The sequence below is a fragment of the Astyanax mexicanus genome, chromosome 19, assembly GCF_023375975.1.
Source record: "Astyanax mexicanus isolate ESR-SI-001 chromosome 19, AstMex3_surface, whole genome shotgun sequence".
In the NCBI taxonomy this organism is placed as follows: Eukaryota; Metazoa; Chordata; class Actinopteri; order Characiformes; family Acestrorhamphidae; genus Astyanax; species Astyanax mexicanus.
The window spans coordinates 42,815,351-42,841,393 of record NC_064426.1 but is presented as its reverse complement, the minus strand read 5'-3'; the positions used below and the strand labels follow the sequence as shown (position 1 = coordinate 42,841,393).

General features: G+C 36.3%; 1 protein-coding gene across 2 annotated transcripts in view; it reads right to left on the bottom strand.

Moving 5' to 3' along the window:
- prkcab (protein kinase C, alpha, b) overlaps positions 1 to 26,043 on the bottom strand; it is a 217,513-nt gene that overhangs the window by 31,112 nt on the left and 160,358 nt on the right. For both annotated transcript variants that reach the window (XM_049468131.1, XM_049468132.1), the window contains 5 exons: positions 16,572 to 16,712; positions 14,071 to 14,244; positions 10,726 to 10,817; positions 8,173 to 8,235; positions 3,560 to 3,698 (listed from right to left, as the gene is read on the bottom strand). In XM_049468131.1, coding sequence (XP_049324088.1) covers positions 3,560 to 3,698; positions 8,173 to 8,235; positions 10,726 to 10,817; positions 14,071 to 14,244; positions 16,572 to 16,712 — 609 coding nt within the window. The remainder of the gene's footprint in view (positions 1 to 3,559; positions 3,699 to 8,172; positions 8,236 to 10,725; positions 10,818 to 14,070; positions 14,245 to 16,571; positions 16,713 to 26,043) is intronic.

Sequence of the window (26,043 nt, the reverse complement as noted above, 5' to 3'; positions counted from 1 at the left end):
ATATTTGGTGGAATAATCCTGGTTGTTTTTAATCACAGTTTTTTTTCATGCATCTTGGCATCATGTTCTCCTCCACCAGTCTTACACACTGCTTTTGGATAACTTTATGCTGCTTTACTCCTGGTGCAAAAATTCAAGCAGTTCAGTTTGGTGGTTTGATGGTTTGTGATCATCCATCTTCCTCTTGATTATATTCCAGAGGTTTTTAATTTGCTAAAATCAAAGAAACTCATCATTTTAAGTGCTCCCAATTTTTTTCAGAGCTGTATAACCTTAGATATAAAATATTTACTTGTAATTGAAACAATAATTCAAATGCTGTGTATTTCAAAACATCTAAAGCCTTTAGTGAATATCAAACAACACAGCTAACAATCTTTGGTTAGTTGAACATGTTCTGAATGTTCAATCTGTCAACGCTTTAAAAATCAGTGTTTTAACTTCTAGCTTTGGAAATGTTGCTTTTAATGTTTCCATAAAGTTAGCACCATGTACTTATCAAGGAATCAAATTTAAAAGTGATCAACAATTTGCTCTTCCTCTTTCTGGAGCGGCCCTGATGAGTACCAGTTTCATCATCATCAAAATGTGTTTAATGGTCTTTTTTTTTACTTTTCTTTATTTAGTTGAGTAGTTGTTGCTTCTCATAATCTGGATTAGAACATTACTCAAATATTCACTATTCACTGTATACCTGTAACTCTACCTCTTCACTACTTTACTTTAACTGATGCTCTCAAACACTTTATTAAGAGACAAGAAATTCAAGTAATTAACTCTTGATGAGTTCAGCACAGCTGTTAACTGTACAGGATGTGTAGGTTGTAAATCTGAATGTGAGTAAATGGTGTATTACAGTAAATACTAAGGAAAAATGCAGCTAATTTAATCACGTTTGAGAGGCTGTGGTGAATCTTTCCTCTAGTGAACGCACGTGGTGACGGTAATGAAGGCTGGCAGGGTGACCTGGTTCTCGGAGGGTGGCTGTGGGCGGGGTAAAGAACGTAGAGGTGGTGCCAGGTCAGGGTGGAGTCATCCTACAACACTGTACTCAATACAGCTACTGTCTAATGCAGCATCAGAGTGCTCTCAGAGGAAAGCACAGCATCCCCAGCTCTGATAAACTCTCTCTCTCTCAGACTCCAGCTGCTGATGGAGAAGCAGCATTATGACCTACTGTACTCTCTCTCTCTCTCTCTCTCTCTCTCTCTCTCTCAGACTCCGGCTGCTGATGGAGAAACAGCATGACCTACTGTACTCTCTCTCTCTCTCTCTCTCTCTCTCTCTCAGACTCCGGCTGCTGATGGAGAAACAGCATTATGACCTACTGTACTCTCTCTCTTTCTCTCTCTCTCTCTTTCTCTCAGACTCCGGCTGCTGATGAAGAAACAGCATGACCTACTGTACTCTCTCTCTCTCTCTCTCTCTCTCTCTCTCTCTCTCTCTCTCTCTCAGACTCCGGCTGCTGATGGAGAAACAGCATTATGACCTACTGTACTCTCTCTCTTTCTCTCTCTCTCTCTTTCTCTCAGACTCCGGCTGCTGATGGAGAAACAGCAGCATGACCTACTGTACTCTCTCTCTTACACTCGGACTGCTGAAAAACTCATTCCTGTTACTTAAAACATAAAAAGTAACAGGAGTGAGTGTCAGTAACAGGAACGATTTTTTTCTTGTCATAAATATCAATTATTCGAACATGCATTCAAACATTTCTTTAAAATAAAGAATTTCTTGAGGGAAAATCAATGGAATTAGTGGACTTGCTTTTAAAAATGCATGAGTTTTGTAACCATCTTCAGATTATAAACCATGTAAAAAAATAAGCAAGGCTTAATTTAGCTGATCAGTACATGTTTTGAATAGTTAAATATGTGTTTTTAGATTCAGAGATGAAAAAAGCTTAAAAAAAAGTTTAGTTTGGACAAGATACAACAAGCGAAGACAGTTTAGACGTCTCTAAACTTATGGAATCCAAAAGTCCATCCAAAAGAGTCAGAAATTAGATTTTTATTACTTTCAATCTGTTGTTTATCCACCTACACCTCGTCCTTCTCCACGCAGGGGGTTCATACTGTGACAAAAGCTGAAAATGGGCCTAATTTTACTGCTTCCCACACACACACACACACACATACACACATACACACACACACACACACACACACACACAGAGCATGAGTCAGACTGCAGTTCTACAGGCTGGATAATGATGCAAATCCAGGATCACTGTAATGAAACTCACTATAATAAAGAATTATTCCTTGTTAAAAACGTATGCTATAATAATAATAATAATAATAATAATAATAATAATAATAATAATAATAATAATAATAATAATAATAATAATAATAATAATAATAATAATAATAATAATAATTCAAAGATAAGTCTTAATGTATCTCCTCTTGTTTAGCGGATCAGTTTTGTACATCTCTGCTGGATTTTCTCAGTCAGCTTTATGAGGTAGAGTCACCTGGAATTCAGGCTTTCAGTTAACAGCTGTGCTGAACTCATCAAGAGTTAATTACTTTAAGAATTTCTTGCCTCTTAATAAAGTGTTTGAGAGCATCAGTTAAAGTAAAGTAGTGAAGAGGTAGAGTTACAGGTATACAGTGAATAGTGAATATTTGAGTAATGTTCGAATCCAGATTATGAGAAGCAACAACTACTCAACTAAATGAAGAAAAGTAAAAAAAAAATGACTTAAATAAATGAAGGTCAGTCAATCCGAAAGTCAATTTCAAGTTTGAAAGTATCCTATAGTGCTCTCACAAAAATAAACATCAAAAATGTTATTAACCAATCTGTTTTAAGTGAATCAACTGAAAGAGTTTGGTGTCAATATGCTTCTATAAGCAATCACAATAATGACATCACAATAAGGAAACCAACATAGAAGCAGAGCCCCGCCCCCTAGATCAGTTGAAGTAGTTGCAGAAACATTTCGGTCTGCTACTTGAGAACATCAGTCAGTACACAGCAGGATTAGCCAGCAGACGTCGTCTGAGGGAGGAATCTGTACCTACTGTTCATGGTGAGTTCTATTGCAGGTAAGCATGAACTAGCTTGTTTGTATTTGTATTCTATCTATCTATCTATCTATCTATCTATCTATCTATCTATCTATCTATCTATCTATCTATCTATCTATCTATCTATCTATCTATCTATCTATCTATCACAAGACTCCATTAGGAACATCTACAATTCCATGCTGAAACATCCATTCATCCATCCATCCATCCATCCATCCATCACAGGACTCTATTAGGAACCTATACAACTCCATGCTATCTATCTATCTATCTATCTATCTATCTATCTATCTATCTATCTATCTATCTATCTATCTATCTATCTATCTATCTATCTATCTATCTAATATGTTCCTCTTAACTTGTGTTTAATGCTAAATCAATCTCTACTATAATCTAAATACAATCAAAACTACCCTGAGATATTATGATCCGTCTTCTTTTCCCATTTCCTCAACTAAATCATTTCTAAACCCAAACTCCTCCCCATTTTATCACAGGCCCCTCCCACGTCTCACCTCAGGTGCTATGTAGTCCGGAGTGCCGCAGAAGGTGCGCGTGGTCATGCCCTCGTACATGCTCTCCTTACACATGCCGAAATCCGCGATTTTAATGTGACCCTCCGAGTCCAGCATCACGTTATCCAGCTTCAGATCTCTGCAGGAGAAAGAACCAAAACCATGCTTTAAACTCCCAGGACCCGGCGTCCACATGTGTGGACATCACACTTTGGGTTGTCTAGAACGCAAACACTTATTTTTGCTCTACAAGGGCCTGGTGTCCACTTATGAGGCCATTATACTGCCACCTAGTGGTGGCAGAAGAGTTTATCAGGTTACAGTTTCTATTTTGTTCAGAAATTTAAATAAACAGTAAATACAGTAAATGTTTATGTTTTTTACTTTGTTAGGTCTTCGTGTTTCTATTTTTGTTTTACACTCAGGCAAAAAATGCTGCTGTGTTCTGGCACCAAATAAAAGTTTTGCACAAATGTTTGGTGTTCTGTCCAAATATAGAACTAGTGTCCACATATGTGGACGTCATTTTTCTCAGAAACTACATCATGTAAAAAGTTAATTTTTTGTTTTTGCACTAATCAGGTGCCAATTAGCCCAAAAAACAAAAAGAGAAATCAAAAATGCATGCCATGCAAGAGTTTGGGTCTTAGGAGTTTAAACTAGAGATCCCCAGTGTAAAATACTGGAATGGAAATAATTAAGTAAAGTAAAGATACTCCTAAAAACACCTTAAAAACTAATGATGCACCAAAATCAAAACCAAACAAAGTGAAAGATCTCGTCTAAAGCCAGAATACAGAATAATAAACAGTTTTTTTGCAGGTTTTCATTTGCATTTTTTTCCATGATTAAACACGTTACAAAGACAAAGAAAACAAACCAACAAATCATCATAATAACCTCGATTAATCTAAGAAGTGCTTTTATAACCATAGATTTACCTTAGCAGTGCTTTACAGTGAGTCATATGTAAGTGAAATTTACAGAGAAAAAGGCAGCCAGTCTTTTGGTAAACAAATAAATGCTAAAGTTAAGCTAGCTCAGCTAACATTAATTACTGTCCTAACCCTGTACAGCTTGTACCAGTCTTACACACTGCTTTTGGATAACTTTATGCTGCTTTACTCCTGGTGCAAAAATTCAAGCAGTTCAGTTTGGTGGTTTGATGGTTTGTGATCATCCATCTTCCTCTTGATTATATTCCAGAGGTTTCTAAATTGGTAAAAAAATTGGATGATTTCTTATTTTTTCCAGAGCTGTATATTTTGTAGACTTTGAATATGACTTGTGTTGTAATTTTTTAATATTCTGATAAACTGCAGTTAATAAAACATCTGTATTCATAGTGAGAAATCTTTTACAAAGAGCCACGTTTTTCTTTCCCTTTCACGTTTTTCAGTGTAAATGCACTGTTACTGCTAAAATTATCTTTCCTGGTATCTCACTCACAAACAGGAAATGAGGAAACGCAGTGATTCAACCCATAGACGTGAGAAAGGAGTGTAAAAACAGATGCAGTTAGATTACTCACTCTATACTCATGTTTACTGGGTTAAATTGCTGGAAAACGAATGGCTGGTTAACTAGTTAACTTAAGGGTTTATCATATGTCTTAAAAAAAGGGCAGGTGCTGCAGTGTTATTTATTATTAATTATTATAGTCAATTTAATAATTTCTCTCTGAATAAGAATCTGAAATTAGCTTTTATTAACTTATATTTTATTCAGTTTTATGGGACATTCCAGGATTTTGGTACATTTCCTGTCCCACCACTTAAATTTCAAATGTACGTATCCAAAATATCTAAATGACTATTTTTTTGGTGAAAAATGTACTTGTTATAAGACAAACTGTAAAATATGGTGGAAAAATAAGCTCTTTAGATATTATTCAAAAGAGCGAATACCTTTGGATCACCTCAAAAAATGGCCGTTTTCTCTTGTCCCACTCATTGGGTGACCAACTCCTTTGGGAAATTTAACAATTAAAATAAGCTCTAAATAAATGACTTCCTCTTGTATATTGTTGATCTGCATCTCCTTTACTTATGAAAACAACTTCTTTGGTCTACATTGTTTTGCATGTTACAGTTTTTATGCTATTAAGTCGTGTCCCACAACATGCGCTCAACCCTGTTACCATAAGGAATTTTACCTGCAGAGAAAGAGTTAAAAATATTTGTCTACTGGCACAAAGGAAGTGACATCACAAGGACATTTTCTGCCCACATGGCAAGACCAAGAGTAAGTGCTCTAACCTTTTTCAAGTTTTTTTCCAAATATGTTTTAGTCCAGGTTGTGTGTGTCACTCAGTGAACTCAACCCTGTTACTCATACTGTAAGACTAATAATGAGTAGAGTCCAAATTTACTTTATATACTTATATAACCATGTTTGTGCTTGATCTTGTATACATAGCTAAATTTTACAGTTATCATCTGTTCCTGGGGTAAACCACAACTTAGCCTAGATTTACAACCCTGTTACTCACAATCCTGTTACTGTAAGTTACCAAATATATTGAAAAATCTAATTTTAAAAAACTGCTTTGATACCTGAGCTTGACGAATCAAACTTTTTGATAGTCTCTTACCTGTATTTAATAAATATATGACTAAAAATGATCAAATTGAAGATCAAATTTTTAAAAGTGACCACCCCTGAAATCCTGGAATGTCCCTTATTCAATTTTTCAGTTCCACCTTAAATGCTGCAGCCTCTGCTGTCTGTGTTGCACCATTTAAGGTAGAGTAGAGCAGGAAAATAAGCTAGCTAGAGATGCTGAGACAAACTTTTAGCGTTTTATTTGTATTCTTGTTATGAAGAAAACATACAATAAAAGACATAAAACACACAATAAAGTGGTAATAGATATGGTAATATAGTGGTAATCATAATTTTTAAGAAGGAAAATACTGAAAGGGACTAATTTTGCTCAGTTGCTTCATATGTACCCATTCGTTTTGGGCTCACTTCAAGTGGGTATTCACCTCTGTAGGGATTCACCTCTGTAGGCTTGGATTCGCTAGTCGTCGTGTGCGATTAGTTCTGAAATGTTTATGTAAAGCAATTTTCCCAGTGAAAAACAACAAATTCTCGTGATTACAACGCAACCAGTCGCAGTCAAATGCTGGACGCTAAAACCAGTGTACCACAGGTGGCAATGTCTCGGTTTACCGCTAACTTTACCGCGCTAACGCTAGCACAGAGCGCAGAGTAAGATATCGGGGGGTGCCGGTGCCCGCCTGGTGGCAGCGATGAAGAGAAATGACTCAAGCCCTGAGTGATGGAGGGATAAAGAGAGCGAGATAAAGAGAGAGGTAGAGAGAAGAAAGGCTGTTTATCTGTGGCTCGCTGTATTCAGACCCTCGCTTAGCGCTGGGATGCCCCCGAGGACAGGAACGCTCATCTCTACTTAATCATGCTCTTTGATGATGGAGCTGAAGCGTGGCTGAGGTCACCTTCCTCTCTCTCGCTCTTTCTCTCTCTCTCTCTCTTTCTTTTTATCTCTCTCTTTCTAGCTCCCTCACTCTCTGGCTCCCACTCGGCGCTGCCCACGCATTCCCTCGCTGAGTACGGCCACACGATCGCCATCACCCAGGACGAGACTCGCATTAAAGAAATGGAAATCTGAGGACAGAGAGTTCACGTTAGCGGTGTTAATCACCACCACCACGCGCCCGGTGCTCATATATCACCCACACCGGGTTCACTCCGGGCTCAAATGGACTCTGTAGGCTTTTATTAGCATTAGCATTAGCATTTATTAGAGATGACAATGTTAATATATAGCTCTGTAAAAAAAATAAGACACTGCTTGAATTTTTGCACCAGGAGTAAAGCAGCATAACGTTATCCAAAAGCAGTGTGTAAGACTGGTGGAGGAGAACATGATGCCAAGATGCATGAAATTAAAACTGTGATTAAAAACCAGGATTATTCCACCAAATATTGATTATTTCTGAACTCTTAAAACTTTATGAATATGAACTTGTTTTCTTTGCATTATTTGAGGTCTGAAAGCTCTGCATCTTTTTTGTTATTTCAGCCATTTCTCATTTTCTGTAAATAAATGCTCTAAATGAGAATATTTTTATTTGTAATTTGGGAGAAATGTTGTCTGTAGTTTATAGAATAAAACAACAATGTTCATTTTACTCAAATATAAACCTATAAATAGCAAAATCAGAGAAACTGATTCAGAAACTGAAGTGTCTCTTCATTTTTTCCATAATTATTTTAAAGTTTAAGAAAATATTAGAGGAATTTAGGCTGTGTTTCTTTTTGTCAGTCCAGTCACTGTCTGTCTGCCTGCCATGGACTCTAATTCTCCAGAAAGAAACTCAATTTCCCATGATAAATCTGCACTCAACTCAACATGCCATTCCAGCTCGCCATGATAATGATTGCTCACACCTGGACTCATCACTATGAATAGCTCATTATTAAACCTATCTTGTACAGCTCTTCTACCTCGCACTTTCTTTGTGCTTTAACTACAATCTTCTTGTTTGGCCCCCTTATTTGCCTTGTCCTCTATTTATTAAATTATTTGCATTAAATCTGCGATTGTCTGTCTCATGCTTGGCTCTTATGACAACCTTTTTACTCACCTGTATATGATTCCCTTCCTATGTAGGAAAAATAGACCCACAGCGATTTCAGCAGCGTAGAACCTGCAAACAGCAAGAATATGATCAGCCTGGAGGAATAACAGTCTCTGAAAACTCATCCAAACTATGAAGAAAAACATATAAAATTATTTACTAAACAAAAACAAGTTAAACAAACCAGAATATGTTTTAAATTTTCAGTTAACAGCTGTGCTGAACTCATCAAGAGTTAATTACTTGAATTTCTTGTCTCTTAATAAAGTGTTTGAGAGCATCAGTTAAAGTAAAGTAGTGAAGAGGTAGAGTTACAGGTATACAGTGAATAGTGAATATTTGAGTAATGTTCGAATCCAGATTATGAGAAGAAACAACAACTACTCAACTAAATAAAGAAAAAAATGACTTTAATACAAAATAAAGGTCAGTCAATCTGACAGTTAATTTCAAGAACTTATTATTCTAAGTATTCACAAGTGCAGTTGCAAAAAAATACCATCATAAATGTTGTGATGGTGAAACTGGCACTTATCAGGACTTCCCCAGAAAAGGATAAGAGCACCATAATAAAATAAAAATATATATAATACAATAAAATCATTAAATGAGAATGTGTGTCCAAACTTTTGTACTATTAGTATTGCATGTACTAATATACACTTAAAGGTCACATGTCATGAAATATGTTGTTTTTCATGTGTTTTTTGTATGATGTCCCATGAGTTTTGGCAAGGTATTTTTGTAGCAGTGCCTCGCTCCAGCTTACAGCACTTCATGCTTCCCTCTGCTGATAACAACTTTTATGGAGATGAGGATTTCATTTTCCAGCAGGATTGGCACACTGCCCACACTGCATACCAAAAGTACCAGTTGGTCTTATATAATATATACAATATTCAAAATTTCTGAAACACTGATTTTTGTGTTTTCATTGTCTGTAAGCTTCATAATCATCAACAAATAAAATAAATAGTCTTTAATGTTTAAACAATATTTCTATATATGTTTTTTTTAAACATTATGTAACACATCAGAAGCATGCAGGCCCAACATAATGTATTAATATTGCGTATGTATCGAATATATAATGCTGCTTCCTTAATGTGACACATAAAGCAGATTAAAATACACCAATACTGAAGAAACAACCTCTCAGAAATCCCATAAATCCTCTCTGTGTATCAGATTCCTCTATAAATCTGTAATATCACACACAGGTAGGCAGTCTGTGTGTAGTGTATTGATCCAGATGTGGAATAAATAGCACAGTAAGGTGGGTGGAGGACTCACTGGGTGGTGTAGATATAAATATATCTAAATATAGATACAGATGCTGATCAATAATCTCCAGCAGGAGAACACTGTGAGCATCCAGCCCGTCAATAACAGGAAGACGTGATGTCCTTCAGCATGAGCTGAACATTTTCTCTTCCTTTAACACATACCGGAATTATATATATATATATTTAAAGTGCATTGTGTGACACTAGTAAGGAACAGGGGTAATTATCTTTCAAAGTTAAACGAGTGCTGGATGTTAATCTACACAAATTTCTCTCCAGAAAACTGTTTAATTGGGTGAATAAAGTGCTTCTGTTTATTTACAGTAACCTTAGATTTCCAGATCTCCACTAAGGCTGGGTGCTGCAGCATTAGCATTAGCAGCTAACCACTAGCACTAGCAGCTAATTACAAGCTAATGCAACCAGACAGTGCTACACTGACGAACCCTGAGTGAGTGTTCCAGTAAGCCAGAGTGATATTAGCTAGCGGTTCGTTCCATGTAGCTTGTTTTAACACAGTAAACACACAGACTACAATCAGATATACTATATACTAAGCTAACGCTTAGCGCAGTTAGCTGCAAATGCGAATGCTGCTCCAGAAGTGCTAGCAAGAGTTAGTAGCAGGCTACAGGCTGATAATATTCACCTCTGACTGACGAAAAAGCTAGTGCTTAGTGTGGTTAGCGGCTAATGCTAATGCTTCTCCAGCAGTACTAACCAAGGTTAGCAGTAGGCTACAGGCTGATAATACTCACCTCTGAACGGCGAAAGTGCTAGCGCTTAGCGTGGTTAGCGGAAAATGCGAATGCTGCTCCAGAAGTGCTGGCAAGGGTTAGTAGCAGGCTGCAGGTCGATAATAATTATAACCTCTGACTGGCGAAAAAGCTAGTGCTTAGTGTGGTTAGCAGGTAATGCTAATGTTGCCCCAGAAGTGCTAGGAAGGGTTAGTAGCAGGCTACAGGCTGATATACTCACCTCTGATTGGCAAAAGAGATAGGGCTTAGCGCGGTTAGCGTCTAATGCTAATACTGCTCCAGCCTTGGTGCTGGAGAAACTTCACTAAAACACCCCTGTATAATGCAGAGTAGCTTTACTGCTCCTTAATACCTGATTGATGGATATATATATATATATATATATATATATATATATATATATATATATATATATATATATATATATATATATATATATATATATATATATAAATGGGTCAATCATTTCTATTGATCTCTGATCATCAATATTTGTCAGAGGGAGTCATGCTTACACTGCCTGAGGCTCTTTAAACTTTCCCACTTGCTGAATGTGATACATCAGATCCCCTCCGTTAATATACTCCATCACAAAATACAACCGGTCCTGAGAAAAAGAGAGAGAGAGAAAGAGAGAGAGAGAGAGAGAGAGTAATATCAGTTATTACGAAACACAAGTTTCCTTCAAAGCTTCATTAATATTACGCACAATTATTAAATTCTGTCTGTAAAAATACAAATACATAGTAGTACAGTTAATAAGGGTATAGGGCAATATATAAATACACAAGGTAGAGTATACAACATGGTAGTGCAGGGAGTATAACATAGTATAGGAAGTATAGCATTATAGGAAGTATAGAGTAGTGAGTAATAAATGGAAATATAGAGTAATATAGGGTAAGTGAGTATAGGATAATATGTGGCTGTACAGAGGTGTATAGGGAGTGCAGAGTAGTAGAGGGCAGTATAAAGAGTACAAGGTAGTATAGGGAGTATAACATAGTATAGAGTAGTAAATGGGAGTATATAGTAATATAGGGTAGTATAGTGAGTATAGGATAGTATGGGGTTGTACAGAGACGTATAGGGAGTGCAGGGTAGTATAAGGAGAAAAGATAGATAGTATAGGGAATATAGTAGTAGTATAGGTTTGTATAGGAAATATGGGATAGTATAACCAGAATATGGTAATATTGGGGATTACAGAGTAGTATAGAGTAATTATAAGGTTATATAGGGTTGAATAGGGAGTGTAGGATAGGTAGTGTAGGTAGTAGGTAGTATAAGGAGTATAAGATAGTATAGAGAGAACAGGGAGAGAGAACAGGGAGTATAGGGTAGTATAGGGTTGTATAGGGAGTGTAGGATATATAGAATGTAGATGGTAGTATAGGGTACTATAGGGTCATATAGTGTTGTACAGCGAATGTAGGATAATATAGAAAGTGGAGGGTAGTATAGGGTACTGTAGGGATGTATAGGGTTGATTATAAGGTTATATATATATATATATATATATATATATATATATATATATATATATATATATATATATATATATATATATATATATATATATATATATATTTGTATAGGATAGTATAGAGAGTATAGGGTAGTATAGGATAATATAGGGTTGTACAGGGAGTGTAGGATAATATAGAAAGTAGAGGGTAGTATAGGGTACTGTAAGGATGTATAGAGTTGATTATAAGGTTATTTATATTTGTATAGGATAGTATAGAGAGTACAGGGTAGTATAGGATAATATAGGGGTGTAAAAGGAATGTAGGATAGTATAGAAAGTAGAGGGTAGTATAGGGTACCATAGGGTCATATAGTGTTGTATAGTGAATGTAGGATAATAGTAGTATAGGGTACTGTAGGGTAGTATAGGGTTGATTATAAGGTTATATAGGGAGTGTAGGATAGTATAGAGAGTACAAGGTAGTATATGGTAATATAGGGTTGTATAGGAAGTGTAGGATAGTATAGAAAAATAGAGGGTAGTATAGGGCACTATAGGGTAGTATAGGGTACTATAGTGTTGTATAGCGAATGTAGTATAACATAGAAAGTAGAGAGTAGTATAGGGTAATATAGGGTCATATAGTGACAGCTCTAACTCAGCGCGGTTGACGTGGGCTGCCAGGTGGTTGAGAAGGCTGAGTGCCAGTCTGCACTTCATTCAGCTCAGCAGACGTCAGATCTGATGTGGCTCATGATGAAGGAGAAGCAGCAGATGGTACATTAGCACTTCAGCTAGATCAAAAAACTCAATTTCCATAACTCAATCAGCGCCCAACAGCAGAACCATTTCCTGTGCCGGGGTTTGATAATGATTGATCTGGCAACCCAGTCAAACGTTCCTCACATTCCATCGTCTCCGAGCTGAACGAACATACTATACCTACCATAACATTATGACCCCCTTTTTTATTTCTACACCTGTTATCCAATGCAGGTGGATTCACTCAGCTACACAACATAACTGTTGTGGGCGGAGCTTGGGGAAGTGATGTAATAAACTGTGACAGAGCTAAAGCATCCTTAAGGGGCGGGAGTGTGTGTAAAGTGTGTGCACACCTTATTAATAATGAATTAAAGGCATGCTGGGAAGGACTACATTATTCATGAGGACAATGCAGAACATCTAAGATGTGGTTGTGTAAATAAAGCTCTTCAGCAATCCATCAACTGGAGGTTATTAGTTGCATTAACTACTTAAATATTGTGAAACAAGCTCAATAATATATATATTTTTTTTGATGGAGTAACTGCCTCTACTGTCCAAGAACACTTTCTACTAGAAATTGGACTGACATTGCTGTGAGCATTTGATTGCACATACAAAGTTGCAGTGGTAAAGGTGCTGGGTCATAATTATCCCCCCTCATCCAAACTTTCCAACTCATCCAATACAAACCATACAAAACTGAGATGAGCTGAGAGGACAGGTCGTGTCACACTAGATACCTATTTTTATAAAGTCACAAACTCATATAGTCTTATAGTCAAAAGTTTGGACACATATTTTTCTACATAGTACTGTTAATGAATAGTGAAGTGATCTATCAGACTATGAAGGAACACATAAGGAATCATGTAGTAAATTAAAATTACTTTTAAACAAACCAAAAGGCTCTGTGAAGAAGCATTTACATGCTCTTATCCTTGGGAAACCATCGCTCTTTCTTTTTCTTTGGGCTGGTCCTAATGAGTGCCAGTTTCATCATCACAATGTTTTTGATGGTCTATTTTGCACTTTCTTTTTTAAAAGTTGCAAAAAATTTACTTTCGGATTGACTGACCCTCATTTCTTTAAAGTAACTTCTTTCAAGAAATTCCATAAAATTAAAGTATGTTCTTACTTGAAATTGAATGAAGAATAAACACTTTTCATGACACTGTTAATTTTTTTTTTTTAATTAAAAAAAACTTTAGAAATATCTGATGTTTTAGGTTTTTGCCACAGTTTTTGCCACAATCGATATTAAGATATTTAGGCAAGTACCGTATCGAAAGTCATCATTTTGGTATTGTGATAATACTACAACCCACCAAATTTTATTCCTTTAATAGGCAAGAAATTAAAGTAATTAACTCTTGATAAGTTCAGCACAGCTGTTAACTGAAAGCCTGAATTCCAGGTGACTCTATTTTTGATGACTTTAGTATTAATCTACAATGATGCAAAACACTGAATTTAAGTTGTGTCCAAACTTTGAACTGGTAGTGTACATTAAAAATATATAATATAGCATTGTGTTTGATGCTAAATACTGAATATTAATGATCTGATTAATCAATTATGGACCTAATCATTAGCTGAAGCTGAGAATAAACCCAGTACGTACGATAGTCTGGAAGCAGGAGTGGAGCTGGGTGAGGAAGGGCGGTTTATCTCTCAGAGCCAGAACCCTCTTCTCCACCATGGTACACTCCACATCATCATCCTGGATCACCACGTCCTTCTTCAGGATCTTGATGGCGTACAGCTCTTCTGTAGACTTCATCTCCGCCAGCATCACCTGCACACATCCCTTCAGTTCAGCACTCGCTCACAACAACAACAACAACAACAACAACAACAGCGATTCACTGCTTTATTTCTCCTGAGATTTCAGTTCTGAAGTTTAATCCAGTGTCTGAGGAGAGCTCTGTGTCTTCTCTGAGTTTCCCCACAGCTGTGTTTATGTTTACACCAGCTCAGAGCCTCATATCAACAATAGACCCGCCCCCTTCTCCAAAACCAAGGAAAGCTATCTCAGACTACACTGAACAAAAATGATGAGTAAAATTTACTTTAAAAAGTTTCACAACTTTCTGCATTTGCTTTTCTTAATAAATTAAAATTCAGATCAATTTAAATAACTTCAACTCGGTTTCAAGACTTAAATAGAGTTACACAGAGTAAATAAGAGAACTGAACTTCAGTCAATCCTTTCTTTTATTAAACTTTACTTCATTTATTTTTACTGAATCAATCCTTTCTTTTAGTAAACTTTACTTCATTTATTTTTACTGAATCAATCCTTTCTTTTATTAAACTTTACTCCATTTATTTTTACTGAATCAATCCTTTCTTTTATTAAACTTTACTTCATTTATTTTTACTGAATCAATCCTTTCTTTTATTAAACTTTACTTCATTTATTTTTACTGAATCAATCCTTTCTTTTATTAAACTTTACTTCATTTATTTTTACTGAATCAATCCTTTCTTTTAGTAAACTTTACTTCATTTATTTTTACTGAATCAATCCTTTCTTTTAGTAAACTTTACTTCATTTATTTTTACTGAATCAATCCTTTCTTTTAGTAAACTTTACTTCATTTATTTTTACTGAATCAATCCTTTCTTTTATTAAACTTTACTTCATTTATTTTTACTGAATCAATCCTTTCTTTTAGTAAACTTTACTTCATTTATTTTACTGAATCAATCCTTTCTTTTAGTAAACTTTACTTCATTTATTTTACTGAATCAATCCTTTCTTTTAGTAAACTTTACTTCATTTATTTTTACTGAATCAATCCTTTCTTTTAGTAAACTTTACTTCATTTATTTTTACTGAATCAATCCTTTCTTTTATTAAACTTTACTTCATTTATTTTTACTGAATCAATCCTTTCTTTTAGTAAACTTTACTTCATTTATTTTACTGAATCAATCCTTTCTTTTAGTAAACTTTACTTCATTTATTTTACTGAATCAATCCTTTCTTTTAGTAAACTTTACTTCATTTATTTTTACTGAATCAATCCTTTCTTTTAGTAAACTTTACTTCATTTATTTTTACTGAATCAATCCTTTCTTTTAGTAAACTTTACTTCATTTATTTTTACTGAATCAATCCTTTCTTTTAGTAAACTTTACTTCATTTATTTTTACTGAATCAATCCTTTCTTTTAGTAAACTTTACTTCATTTATTTTTACTGAATCAATCCTTTCTTTTAGTAAACTTTATTTCATTTATTTTTACTGAATCAATCCTTTCTTTTATTAAACTTTACTTTATTTATTTTTACTGAATCAATCCTTTCTTTTAGTAAACTTTACTTCATTTATTTTACTGAATCAATCCTTTCTTTTAGTAAACTTTACTTTATTTATTTTTACTGAATCAATCCTTTCTTTTATTAAACTTTACTTCATTTATTTTACTGAATCAATCCTTTCTTTTAGTAAACTTTACTACATTTATTTTTACTGAATCAATCCTTTCTTTTAGTAAACTTTACTTCATTTATTTTTACTGAATCAATCCTTTCTTTTAGTAAACTTACTAATTTCTGCATACAATATTACCTAATTAGAATTACTTAATTTATAAATATTATTATTTATTATATTTTTAGTTAAAACACACATTCAAATAATTACATAATCTCAAAGATTTATTTTGTAAACAGATCAAGTCTCACTGTCTCAACACATGGACGGCATGTAATACATTCTTTTTAGTTTACTAGTATAAAGAATGTATTACATGCCGTCCAAGTCCACCTCTTTTTCAATTTCCATCAATCAATGAAAGCATCACTTAGCATCATCACTGTGCTCTTGGAGTAAAACGCCACATCCCCAGCTCTGATACAGCAGCTAACAGACACCTGTACCTCATTGCATTAATGTAAACCTTTTACAGACCAAATTGTTGATTTTTTAGGGCTGTCAACATTACAGCGTAAATGCATTTGATTAATTTGGAATCAGTAATGCGTTATAATTTTATACAGTTAATCACAGAATATTTTTGTGATTAATCACATTTTTATCAATTGACACCACTACTCTTTTATTCATTTTAATCCCTGAATTGATTTTAGGTTTAGGTGATGATCAGGACTGACCTTGCCGAAGCTGCCCTTCCCCAGCAGGGCCAGGAAGTGGAAGTCGTTGAGCCGGACTCGGTCCATGTTGCTGGAGGGGAGGCTGAAGCGCCGGTGGTCTGATGGCGTGATCACCTTCTTTCCTGGACCCAGTTTAGCTTTCTACAGAAATCAGAATCAGAATCAGACTGTAATCAGACTGCAGTGCAAAATAACACACACGCTCTACTCTATTACAGCTGTAGGAGAGATTATACTACACTCTGAAACTAAAACTAACAATATTAATAAATAGACTGGAAACTACCAGCTTTAAAGCTACAGTCTGTAAGTTTTGTGGATTTTCTCAGTCAGCTTTATGAGGTAGAATCACCTGGAATTCAGGCTTTCAGTTAACAGCTGTGCTGAACTCATCAAGAGTTAATTACTTGAATTTCTTGTATCTTAATGTTGATGTTTGAGAGCATCAGTTAAAGTAAAGTAGTGAAGAGGTAGAGTTACAGGTATACAGTGAATAGTGAATATTTGAGTAATGTTCTAATCCAGATTATGAGAAGAAACAACTACTCAACTAAATAAAAAAAAGTTAAAAATTACTTATAGAAATGAAGATTAGTCAATTTTTAGAACTTTGAAAGTAGCATTCTCAATTGCAGTTGCAAAAAAAAACATTATGATGAAACTGGCACTTATCAGGATTGTCCCATGATAAAATCATATAGGTTTATGTTTGAGTAAAATGAACATTGTTGTTTTATTCTATAAACTACAGACAACATTTCTCCCAAATTACAAATAAAAATATTCTCATTTAGAGCATTTATTTACAGAAAATGAGAAATGACTGAAATAACAAAAAAGACGCAGAGCTTTCAGACCTCAAATAATGCAAAGAAAACAAGTTCATATTCATAAAGATTTAAGAGTTCAGAAATAATCAATATTTGGTGGAATAAACCTGGTTTTTAATCACAGTTTTTTTCATGCATCTTGGCATCATGTTCTCCTCCACCAGTCTTACACACTGCTTTTGGATAACTTTATGCTGCTTTACTCCTGGTGCAAAAATTCAAGCAATTCAGTTTGGTGGTTTGATGGTTTGTGATCATCCATCTTCCTCTTGATTATATTCCAGAGGATTTCAATTTGGTATATATATATATATATATATATATATATATATATATATATATATATATATATATATATATATATATATATATATATATATATATATATAGCAGAGAATGTATATTTTCCCAGTTAGCCATATTTAGCATTTCACTGAGGCATTACGTAACCTATTAACACTCTGCAGTGCTGTCAGCTCTGAGATATGATTAATTAACACAATGCCACGGCTAATTACAACTGGCAGTGACCTGGAAACTCTATATGTGTCTGCAGTCTATAGAGCTGCCCTTTAAATAATCCATATTTATCCAGTTTTATCAGTTTATATTTTTAGTTTTTAGTATTCATCCATTTCAGCAGCTGTATTGTAATTCATACAACGGTGAGAAAATATTTTTTTATGAAACCCAAATGTTTAATTTTGTTCAGTTTTGACAAAAAAAAGTCAATTGCATCCCTACAGTATTATAAAGCATATGGGACAGTGCTGAAATAACAAGATCTGTACTTTCACCACATAATGCTAAAAATTGTTAAAGAAAAAGTGATTTTCATGATTCGGTGAGAACAGACATCCATCATTCTGACCTCTGATCTCTGAACTATACATTAGACACTGCAGAATCACAGTAATTATTAGTTAGTTTGGAGATTTATTTATTTAAAAAGAAATCCTTTCATCTGCTCCATTTGTGCTATATATTATTGTCAGTAAGAGTCGATAAACTGCAGGTTTAAGTTCATTTTTACATTTGTTAAAAAATAAATGAAAAAAAGCTATCCACATCACTTATCACACTCGCTATTAGTTTACTCAGTTTTACTCTCTTCACAAATTATTATTTTTTTTCCAGCTGAAAGATACGGTAGAGCTGTACAGGACTAGGATAGTAATGCAAGCTGAGCTAAATTAGCATTAGCATCTGTTTGTTTATCAAAAGGCTGATTGCTTTGCTTTGTGTAAATCTCACTCACATGTGATCTAATGTGATTTTCTGTGTCTCCATATGGTTTTAATTTAACACTTTTATTTATATATGGCTTTTTTATGGCTAATTTAACATAATACTGTCAGAAGTTTGTGTGCAACAAATAAAAAAATAAAAAAATAAAATAAACATTTATGGTGTTTAACAATGTTTATAAGAACATTCATCTAAATTTGTTTATACTGTTTAATCCTACATCTTTTGTTTTTACCCTATAGAAGTTATTCAGTATGAAATCGCTTAGGGTTGTAGAAACGCTACGTTAGATCCCGAAAAAATTGAAATTCTGCTAGCATCTTTAATCCTGACTTTTGATGTTAGTGAGGAATTCTGACTAGAGCTGCACAATATTGGAAAAATTATTCTCTTTTCCACGTTATATATCGCGATATTAAACAATGCAGGGACCATGATGTCACCAGCTCCGCCCCCACCCGCGCTACCGCTACCTGTCTCGCATCCGGACCAATCAAGAGCTGAGTCAGCGCCAAGGAAAACAGCAAAATAACAGTAATCTGCCCTTTAATCAGCATTTAAATAAAATTGCTTTTTAAAAGGTGAATAAGATTAAGAATAAGTTTTTCTGGGATTAAAAGAGTGAATTCAGCTGTAACTGGAAATATCTGCAGTGCTAAACTGTGCTGGACTGAGGAGCACAGCTTTCCACACGTGCTCACGTTTACAAGCACGTGCCCAACCATGTGGATTACTCCTCCCCCCCTTCACACTTCTCAGGCAGCAGCAGCCTGTCACTCACACAGACACAGAGACAGTGCTGTGTATCTACTGTACTTCTTGTGTCAAGAATCAAAGCACTATATTGCAACATGACGTGTTTGATTGATTTAATTGCCTTAAGTGACATCACACATCCTGCGATGTGACTATATTGCACATGCGCACATCGCCATGACGATGTTTAAGCGATGTATCCTGCAGCCCTAGTTCTGAGGATGTACTCTATGGGTGTGTCTCTGCAGGACGGGGGACAAATTTACGATAAAACAGATAAACAGAGGCGTCTGGAGCGGCGCTGTGATTATGGGATGCCCACAGTGTACCCGCCCACCTGATCACCTGATCACCTGATCACCCCAGGGTGTCTTCCTGCTCAGAACTGATAATGACGGGCTGCCATCCTCACCTCCACCTACCACCAATTATCTCCTCCTACCACTCATCACTCACACCTCCCTCTCTTTCTCTCAGTTTCAGTTCAGAGGTGCTTTATTAGCATGAATGTAATTACATACACTATTGCCAAAGCAATTAATAATACAAGTAAACAGACGTTATAAAAAAAAAAAAAAATACTAATAATAACAAAAATAAAATACATAAATAAATCTACAGATTAGAGAGAAAGAAAGAAAGAAAAAAAACAGTAATATTAAAAAGGTTGAGTTATTAATAAAGAAAATAAGTAAAAGTAGTAATAAAGCATGTTAAAGTTAGATTAATAGAAGTAAAAGAGGTAACATTAATATATTAATATCAATATAACATATTACAGATATAAGTACAGATATTAGTGATTGGTGGACGGTCTCACTGGTTGTCTCTCAGATTGTGACAGGCTGTAATGTATTGGGCAGCTAGTGTGATCAGCTCTCTGCTCTCTCCCAGTATGTAGGGCAGTTTGTGTGTATTAGTGCAGTGTAGGAACTCGGGGGCGACGCTGCTAAATTTCCTATAATATAAACTCCTGATGGAGTGGTATTTTGGACACTCTGTGAGGAAGTGCAGCTCTGTCTCCACCACTGCCAGCTCACAGTGAGAGCACAGTCTGGCCTCTCTGGGTGTCCAGTTCTGCCTGCGCCGGCCGGCCTCCACGGCCAGGCTGTGCTCACTGAGTCTGTACATGCTCAACATCTTTCTCAGTTTTCTATCTTTAATTTCTGTCAGGTAATCTGCCAGAGTGTATTCTCGGTTCAGAGCCGAATAGCACTGCAGTCTGTGCTGCTGTTTTACTGTCTCAGTCCAGTGTGTGATGTATTTCTGTTTTTGTTGGGTAATAATTTGGTTGGGTTTAATGTTTTGGGCGAGTGTGTAGTGGGGCTGGGTGGTGTGTGTGATGTCAGTGTGTTTTAGGTCAGTGAGATTCAGGATCAGCTGGGTTAGGGGACTCCTCTGGATGTTCAGCTCTTGGCAGGTCAGTGCTTTATAGTGGAGTGAGTGGGGGTCACTAGATTTAATGTGCTTCCAGAAGTTTATGGCTCTTTTTTGAATGTTAATTATTAGAGGGTACTGTCCTAATTCTGCTCTGCAGGCCGTGTTCGGGGTCTTCCTCTGCACACTGAGGAGATTCCTGCAGAACTCTGTGTGCAGAGTTTCAACTGGGTGTTTGTCCCAGTTTAAAAAATCATTTTGAGTGAGGGGTCCCCAAACCTCACTACCATACAATGCAATGGGTTCTATTATTGATTTAAATAATTTTAGCCAGATTTTAATGGGAATTTCAAATTTAACAGATTTTTTAATGGCAAAAATAGCTCTTCTCGCTTTTTCTTTGAGTTCCTTCACAGCCAAGCCAAAACTTCCAGTACAACTGAACGTTACACCCAGATATGTGTATGTTTTAGTATATTCAATATTTGTGTTATTAATTTTAAAATTTAAATTCCCCTGACTTTTTGTCCCTTTTTGAAACACCATGATTTTGGTTTTTTGGTGGTTTATTTTCAAAGCCCATGTGTGACAAAAGTCCTCCAGCATTTCGAGACTTTGTTGTAGTCCCTCTCTCGTAGGGGACAGTAAAACGAGGTCGTCTGCATAAAGAAGACATTTGACCTCGGTGTCACCCAAAGTAAGACCAGGTATATTACTGGATTGATCCAATTTTTCTGCCAATTCATTAATATATAAATTAAACAGAGTGGGGCTCATACTACAGCCTTGTCTTACTCCTCGTGACTATGGAAAGAAGTCTGTTCTGAGCTTTTCAATTTTAACTGCACATTTACTTTGTGAGTACATCGATTTAATTACATCATATGTTCTCCCCCCAACACCATTCTCAATAAGTTTATAAAATAATCCGGTATGCCAAATTGAGTCAAAAGCTTTCTGGAAATCCACAAAGCAGGTAAAGATTTTGTGTTTATTTTGAGTTACATGTTTATCAATGAGCGTGTGGAGGGTGAAAATGTGGTCTGATGTTCTGTGGTTTGGTAAAAAGCCAATTTGATTTTTACTCAGAACGTCATGTTCTATTAGAAATTGTGTAATTCTGCTGTTCAGGATGCTGCAGAATATCTTACCTAGGTTACTACTTACACAAATTCCTCTGTAATTGTTTGGGTTAAATTTATCTCCGGTTTTGAAAATAGGGGTTATAAGTCCTTCATTCCACATAGTTGGGAAGTGGCCGACATTTAAAATAAAATTAAATAGTTTTAACATAGCCAATTTGAATATATGATTTGTGTTTTTTAACATTTCATTTAACACACCATCTGTTCCACAGGCTTTTTTAGGCTGAATATTTTTTAGTTTTTCCTCTAATTCCTTTTCTGTAATTGGGAAGTCGAGGGGGTTCTGGGAATTCTTAATAATTGTTTCAAATGCCTGTAGTTTTTCAGATATTTCAAATTGTTTTCTATTTATTAATGGAGTACTGTACAATTTTTCAAAATGATTTCTCCATGTATTTCCATTAATGATTGTTAATTGTTCATGATCTGTTCGGTTTAATGATTTCCAATGATTCCAGAATGAATTAGAATTAATTGATTCCTCTAAATTGTTAATTTGATTTTGTATATGTTTGTATTTTTTAATTCTTAGAATATGTTTGTATTCTTTAAGTGCTTCACAGTACTTTGTGCGTAATTCCTGATCATGAGGTTCTCTGTGTTTCTGATTGGATAACCTTCTTAGTTCTTTCCTCTTGTTTTTACAGTCCTGATCAAACCATTTGTTTTCTTGGGTCTTATTGGGTTTGTTTTTTCTAATGCTTAAATTTGAAATTTGGATGGCACGGTCAAAAATTCTGTTTAACTGTTCCACAGCCATGTCAACTCCCTCTGCATTCTGAGGAAAGGTGTGAGATAGAAAGGAGTTAAGGAGTGTCTGGATTTGCTGGCTGTTAATTGCGTGAATATATTTTTCAGCACTGTCCTGAGTCCATCTGGGAGGTAGTTTAAATTTATAAAGTTTGCTGGGATTTTCCCAATTATCATTCCCAACTGGTTTGTTTAGATATACAGTAATTTGGCTGTGATCAGAGAGAGGTGTCAGTGGCTTGACTGTGAAGGCTCTCAGGAAGGTTGTGTCCAGATCTGTTATTATATAATCTACAACACTGTTGCCAAGAGCTGAGCAGTGTGTGAACTTACCGAAGGAGTCACCTCGCATTCGTCCATTCACAATGTACAGACCCAGGCTTCGACAGAGCTGCAGTAGGTTTCTTCCATGTGAATTTACTGATTTATCGCAGTTTTCTCTGGGGTAGTGAGTACCAAAATGTATATCATCTCCTGTAATGAAATTATCTCCTTTTGTGCTGATAAAGTCAGGTTGCTCTCCTGTTCGAGCGTTTAAGTCCCCACAGATCATTACATGGCCTTGAGTTTGGAAATGACTAATTTCGTTTTCTAAATTTTGGAAGGTTTCTTCTTTAAAATAGGGGGATTCTGCTGGGGGGATGTATATTGCACAAATAAATACATTTTGGGGGGTTGAAATTGCCTGTTTGTTAAGTTTTATCCACAAATAATCTTCTCCTTTTTTTACTATTTCAATAGAATTTGCTAGTTCTGATTTAAACCAAATAAGCATTCCCCCCGAGTCCCTACCCTGAGAAACGCCTGTTAACTTTGTGGAAGGAATAACCAATTCTCTGTGGTCTGGAGGACAACCAGTGGGACCGTCTCCTTTACACCATGTCTCCTGCAGTATCAAAATATCCATATCCTTAATTTCATTTATGAATTCAGGGTTTCTGCTTTTTAAATTAAAAAGAAAAGAGTTCAAACCCTGAATGTTCCAAACTGAAATTTGAAATGATGCCATTCTTTATGAAATAAAAGGTATGCTATTCTAATCATAGACCATGTCCCATCAGACGTGTGCAGATGTGACTGAGCATCTGCTGTATGTCTCTGAGTTCGGACACATTAGCGCTTGCTGTTCCTCTGACGACCTGAGCGTAGGTCAGGGGTCCAGGCCTGGTCTGGAGCTGCTGGGTAGTTGATGGTGGGACTGGTGCATGGGGGGAATCTGTGGTGTGTGCTGGTGCTGTTGTATGTGCAGGAACAGGGTTCCTCTGGATTCTCCTCTGCATGCCTGGCTGTGGTGGGTGATTGTAGGTGTGGTGCTGAGGTGTCTGATGGGGGGCTTGTGATGCTCCTCCTCCAGGTCTTGGGGTCTGTTGTGATGATCGTGTTCTCTTGAGGTTTTGTTCAGCGGTGTACTGGATAACCCTGCGCGTCAGTGCAATGTCCTTCAGCGTTTTTGCAAATGTAGGCACTACATTTTTAAAAAGGTGGACGTGATCATAGAGGCAGGTGGTATCCAGAGTCGGGTGATGGGCCAGGTGGGTGTTTGGCCGGAGAGCACATTCCCTGGAGATGCTGGCGTTGATTTTCTGGATGGTGTAAGGGTGAAAATCTTTGCGAGGCAGCAGTGTTGAGATGATAATTTTTGAATTAGAGAAGGTGTTGTTGGCCTTCTCGATTACTGCTCTCAGGGAGGTGGCCACTCTCTCTTGCTGACTCCGGAGGTCGTTTGTCCCGGTGTGGATTATAATGTGGGTCGGTGACCCTAGTTTTTCTTCTGTAAGGAGCTCCAGTGCTTTTTTAGTGGTTGGGCACCAGAGTTTTACCACTCTGTGTTTGGGAAATAGTTTTTTCTCATTAATGAATTTCCCGTTGGAATCGATTAACAGAGCAATGTCACATTGCCCTGGATTTCCCTCCTCTCTCTCAGTTTCCTGGATGTTGGACTCCACATGTGCTTGTTGACTGGGTGGAGTCTGCTGAGAACTGGTGACTGGAGCAAGTGGAGGTGGTTGAGAGTTGGTGGAGGTTGAGGGTGAGGGCTGAAGTTGGGTGGTTTGAGCTGATGGAGGGCTCTGATGTTGACTGAAGGAGAGCAGCTGTTGTGTCAGACTCTGTACTGTGCTGTCTCTCTGCTTTAGCTCCTCTCTCAATGCAGACATCTCCTTTCTGTAGGTGTGTCTGTCCTCCTCTATGATCATTTTTAGATCTTTAACTTGTTCTCTCAGTGCTGTCAACTCTTTTTCGGAGCTGTCCTTGTCCAGCTTTGGTTGATTGTAAGACTGCTGCTTTAGGACCATCTCTCTGAGTTGTACTAACTCGATTTCTAAGTGTGTAAAGTGCTCTTTCATTGAGGTGATGGAGGTGTAAAGTGAAGTCTGCTGGTTCTGTTCTGTGTCCTCCTGCTCCTGAGCTGGGGGCTCTGGGGGGTCTGTTGTAGTGTTCTGTAGATCTGTCTTGTCTTCCTGCAGTGTGTTTACAGTGGACTTTTCTTTCTTTGCAATTTCTTTAAGATTATTAAAAGAGTCCTGGAACACACTGGGGTTTCCCTGCACCATGATGGTACCATTTTTATAAATGTTCACTGTGGCCATAATTGTCTCTGTGTCTGTTGGGTCCTTTATTTTTATTTTCCACCCATTACAGATCCCTTCTTTTTTCACAGAAGAGTAGTGACTTAGCAGAGCTTTATGCCATGAGCTGGGGTGTTCTGAATAAAAGATGAGATTGCTGATTTCCCCAGTCTTATAAAAATCAGCAAACAGAGTTTCAGGATTCTCCTTTAGCAGATTCTGTTTAAACTGTTTCCTGGCCGTTTCACTTTTCAGTTCAGGAGGGTAAATGACAGGGCAGTACTGTACTGGGCCACAGAGTTGATCCACATCCTCCACAGGGCAGAGAGGGACAGGGGACAGTTCTGATTGGCTCATCCTGGACACCTTATATGGGTAACTGATGGCTCGGAATGTTGAGGGGTTTTGATTGTCAACCCTCCAACTGTCACTTTAGCTTTAGCATTTAGCTCATATTCATAGCTAAAACGCTTAAGTATGATATTTCTTCCTCTTATTTTCAATGTTTTTAGTGAAAAAGTCACTCACAGTCCTGCAGATGCTGTTTGTTGAAAATTCTGATAGAGATGTATGTTCCTCTCAGTTTCTCCCTCCTGTAGTGATCTCTCTCTCCCTGCTCTGTTTTGCCTGAAGGTGAAGTCTCTTCTTGTTTTGATTCAATATCTTTCAAATATCTTATTGAATTTCTTGATTTCTGTCCTAAATATTTTACTTTTTACTTGAATTTACGTTATCCAATTATTATTACAGATTATCTTAATGTTTCTCTCACTTTAAAATAAAAAACAAGAGAAAAATC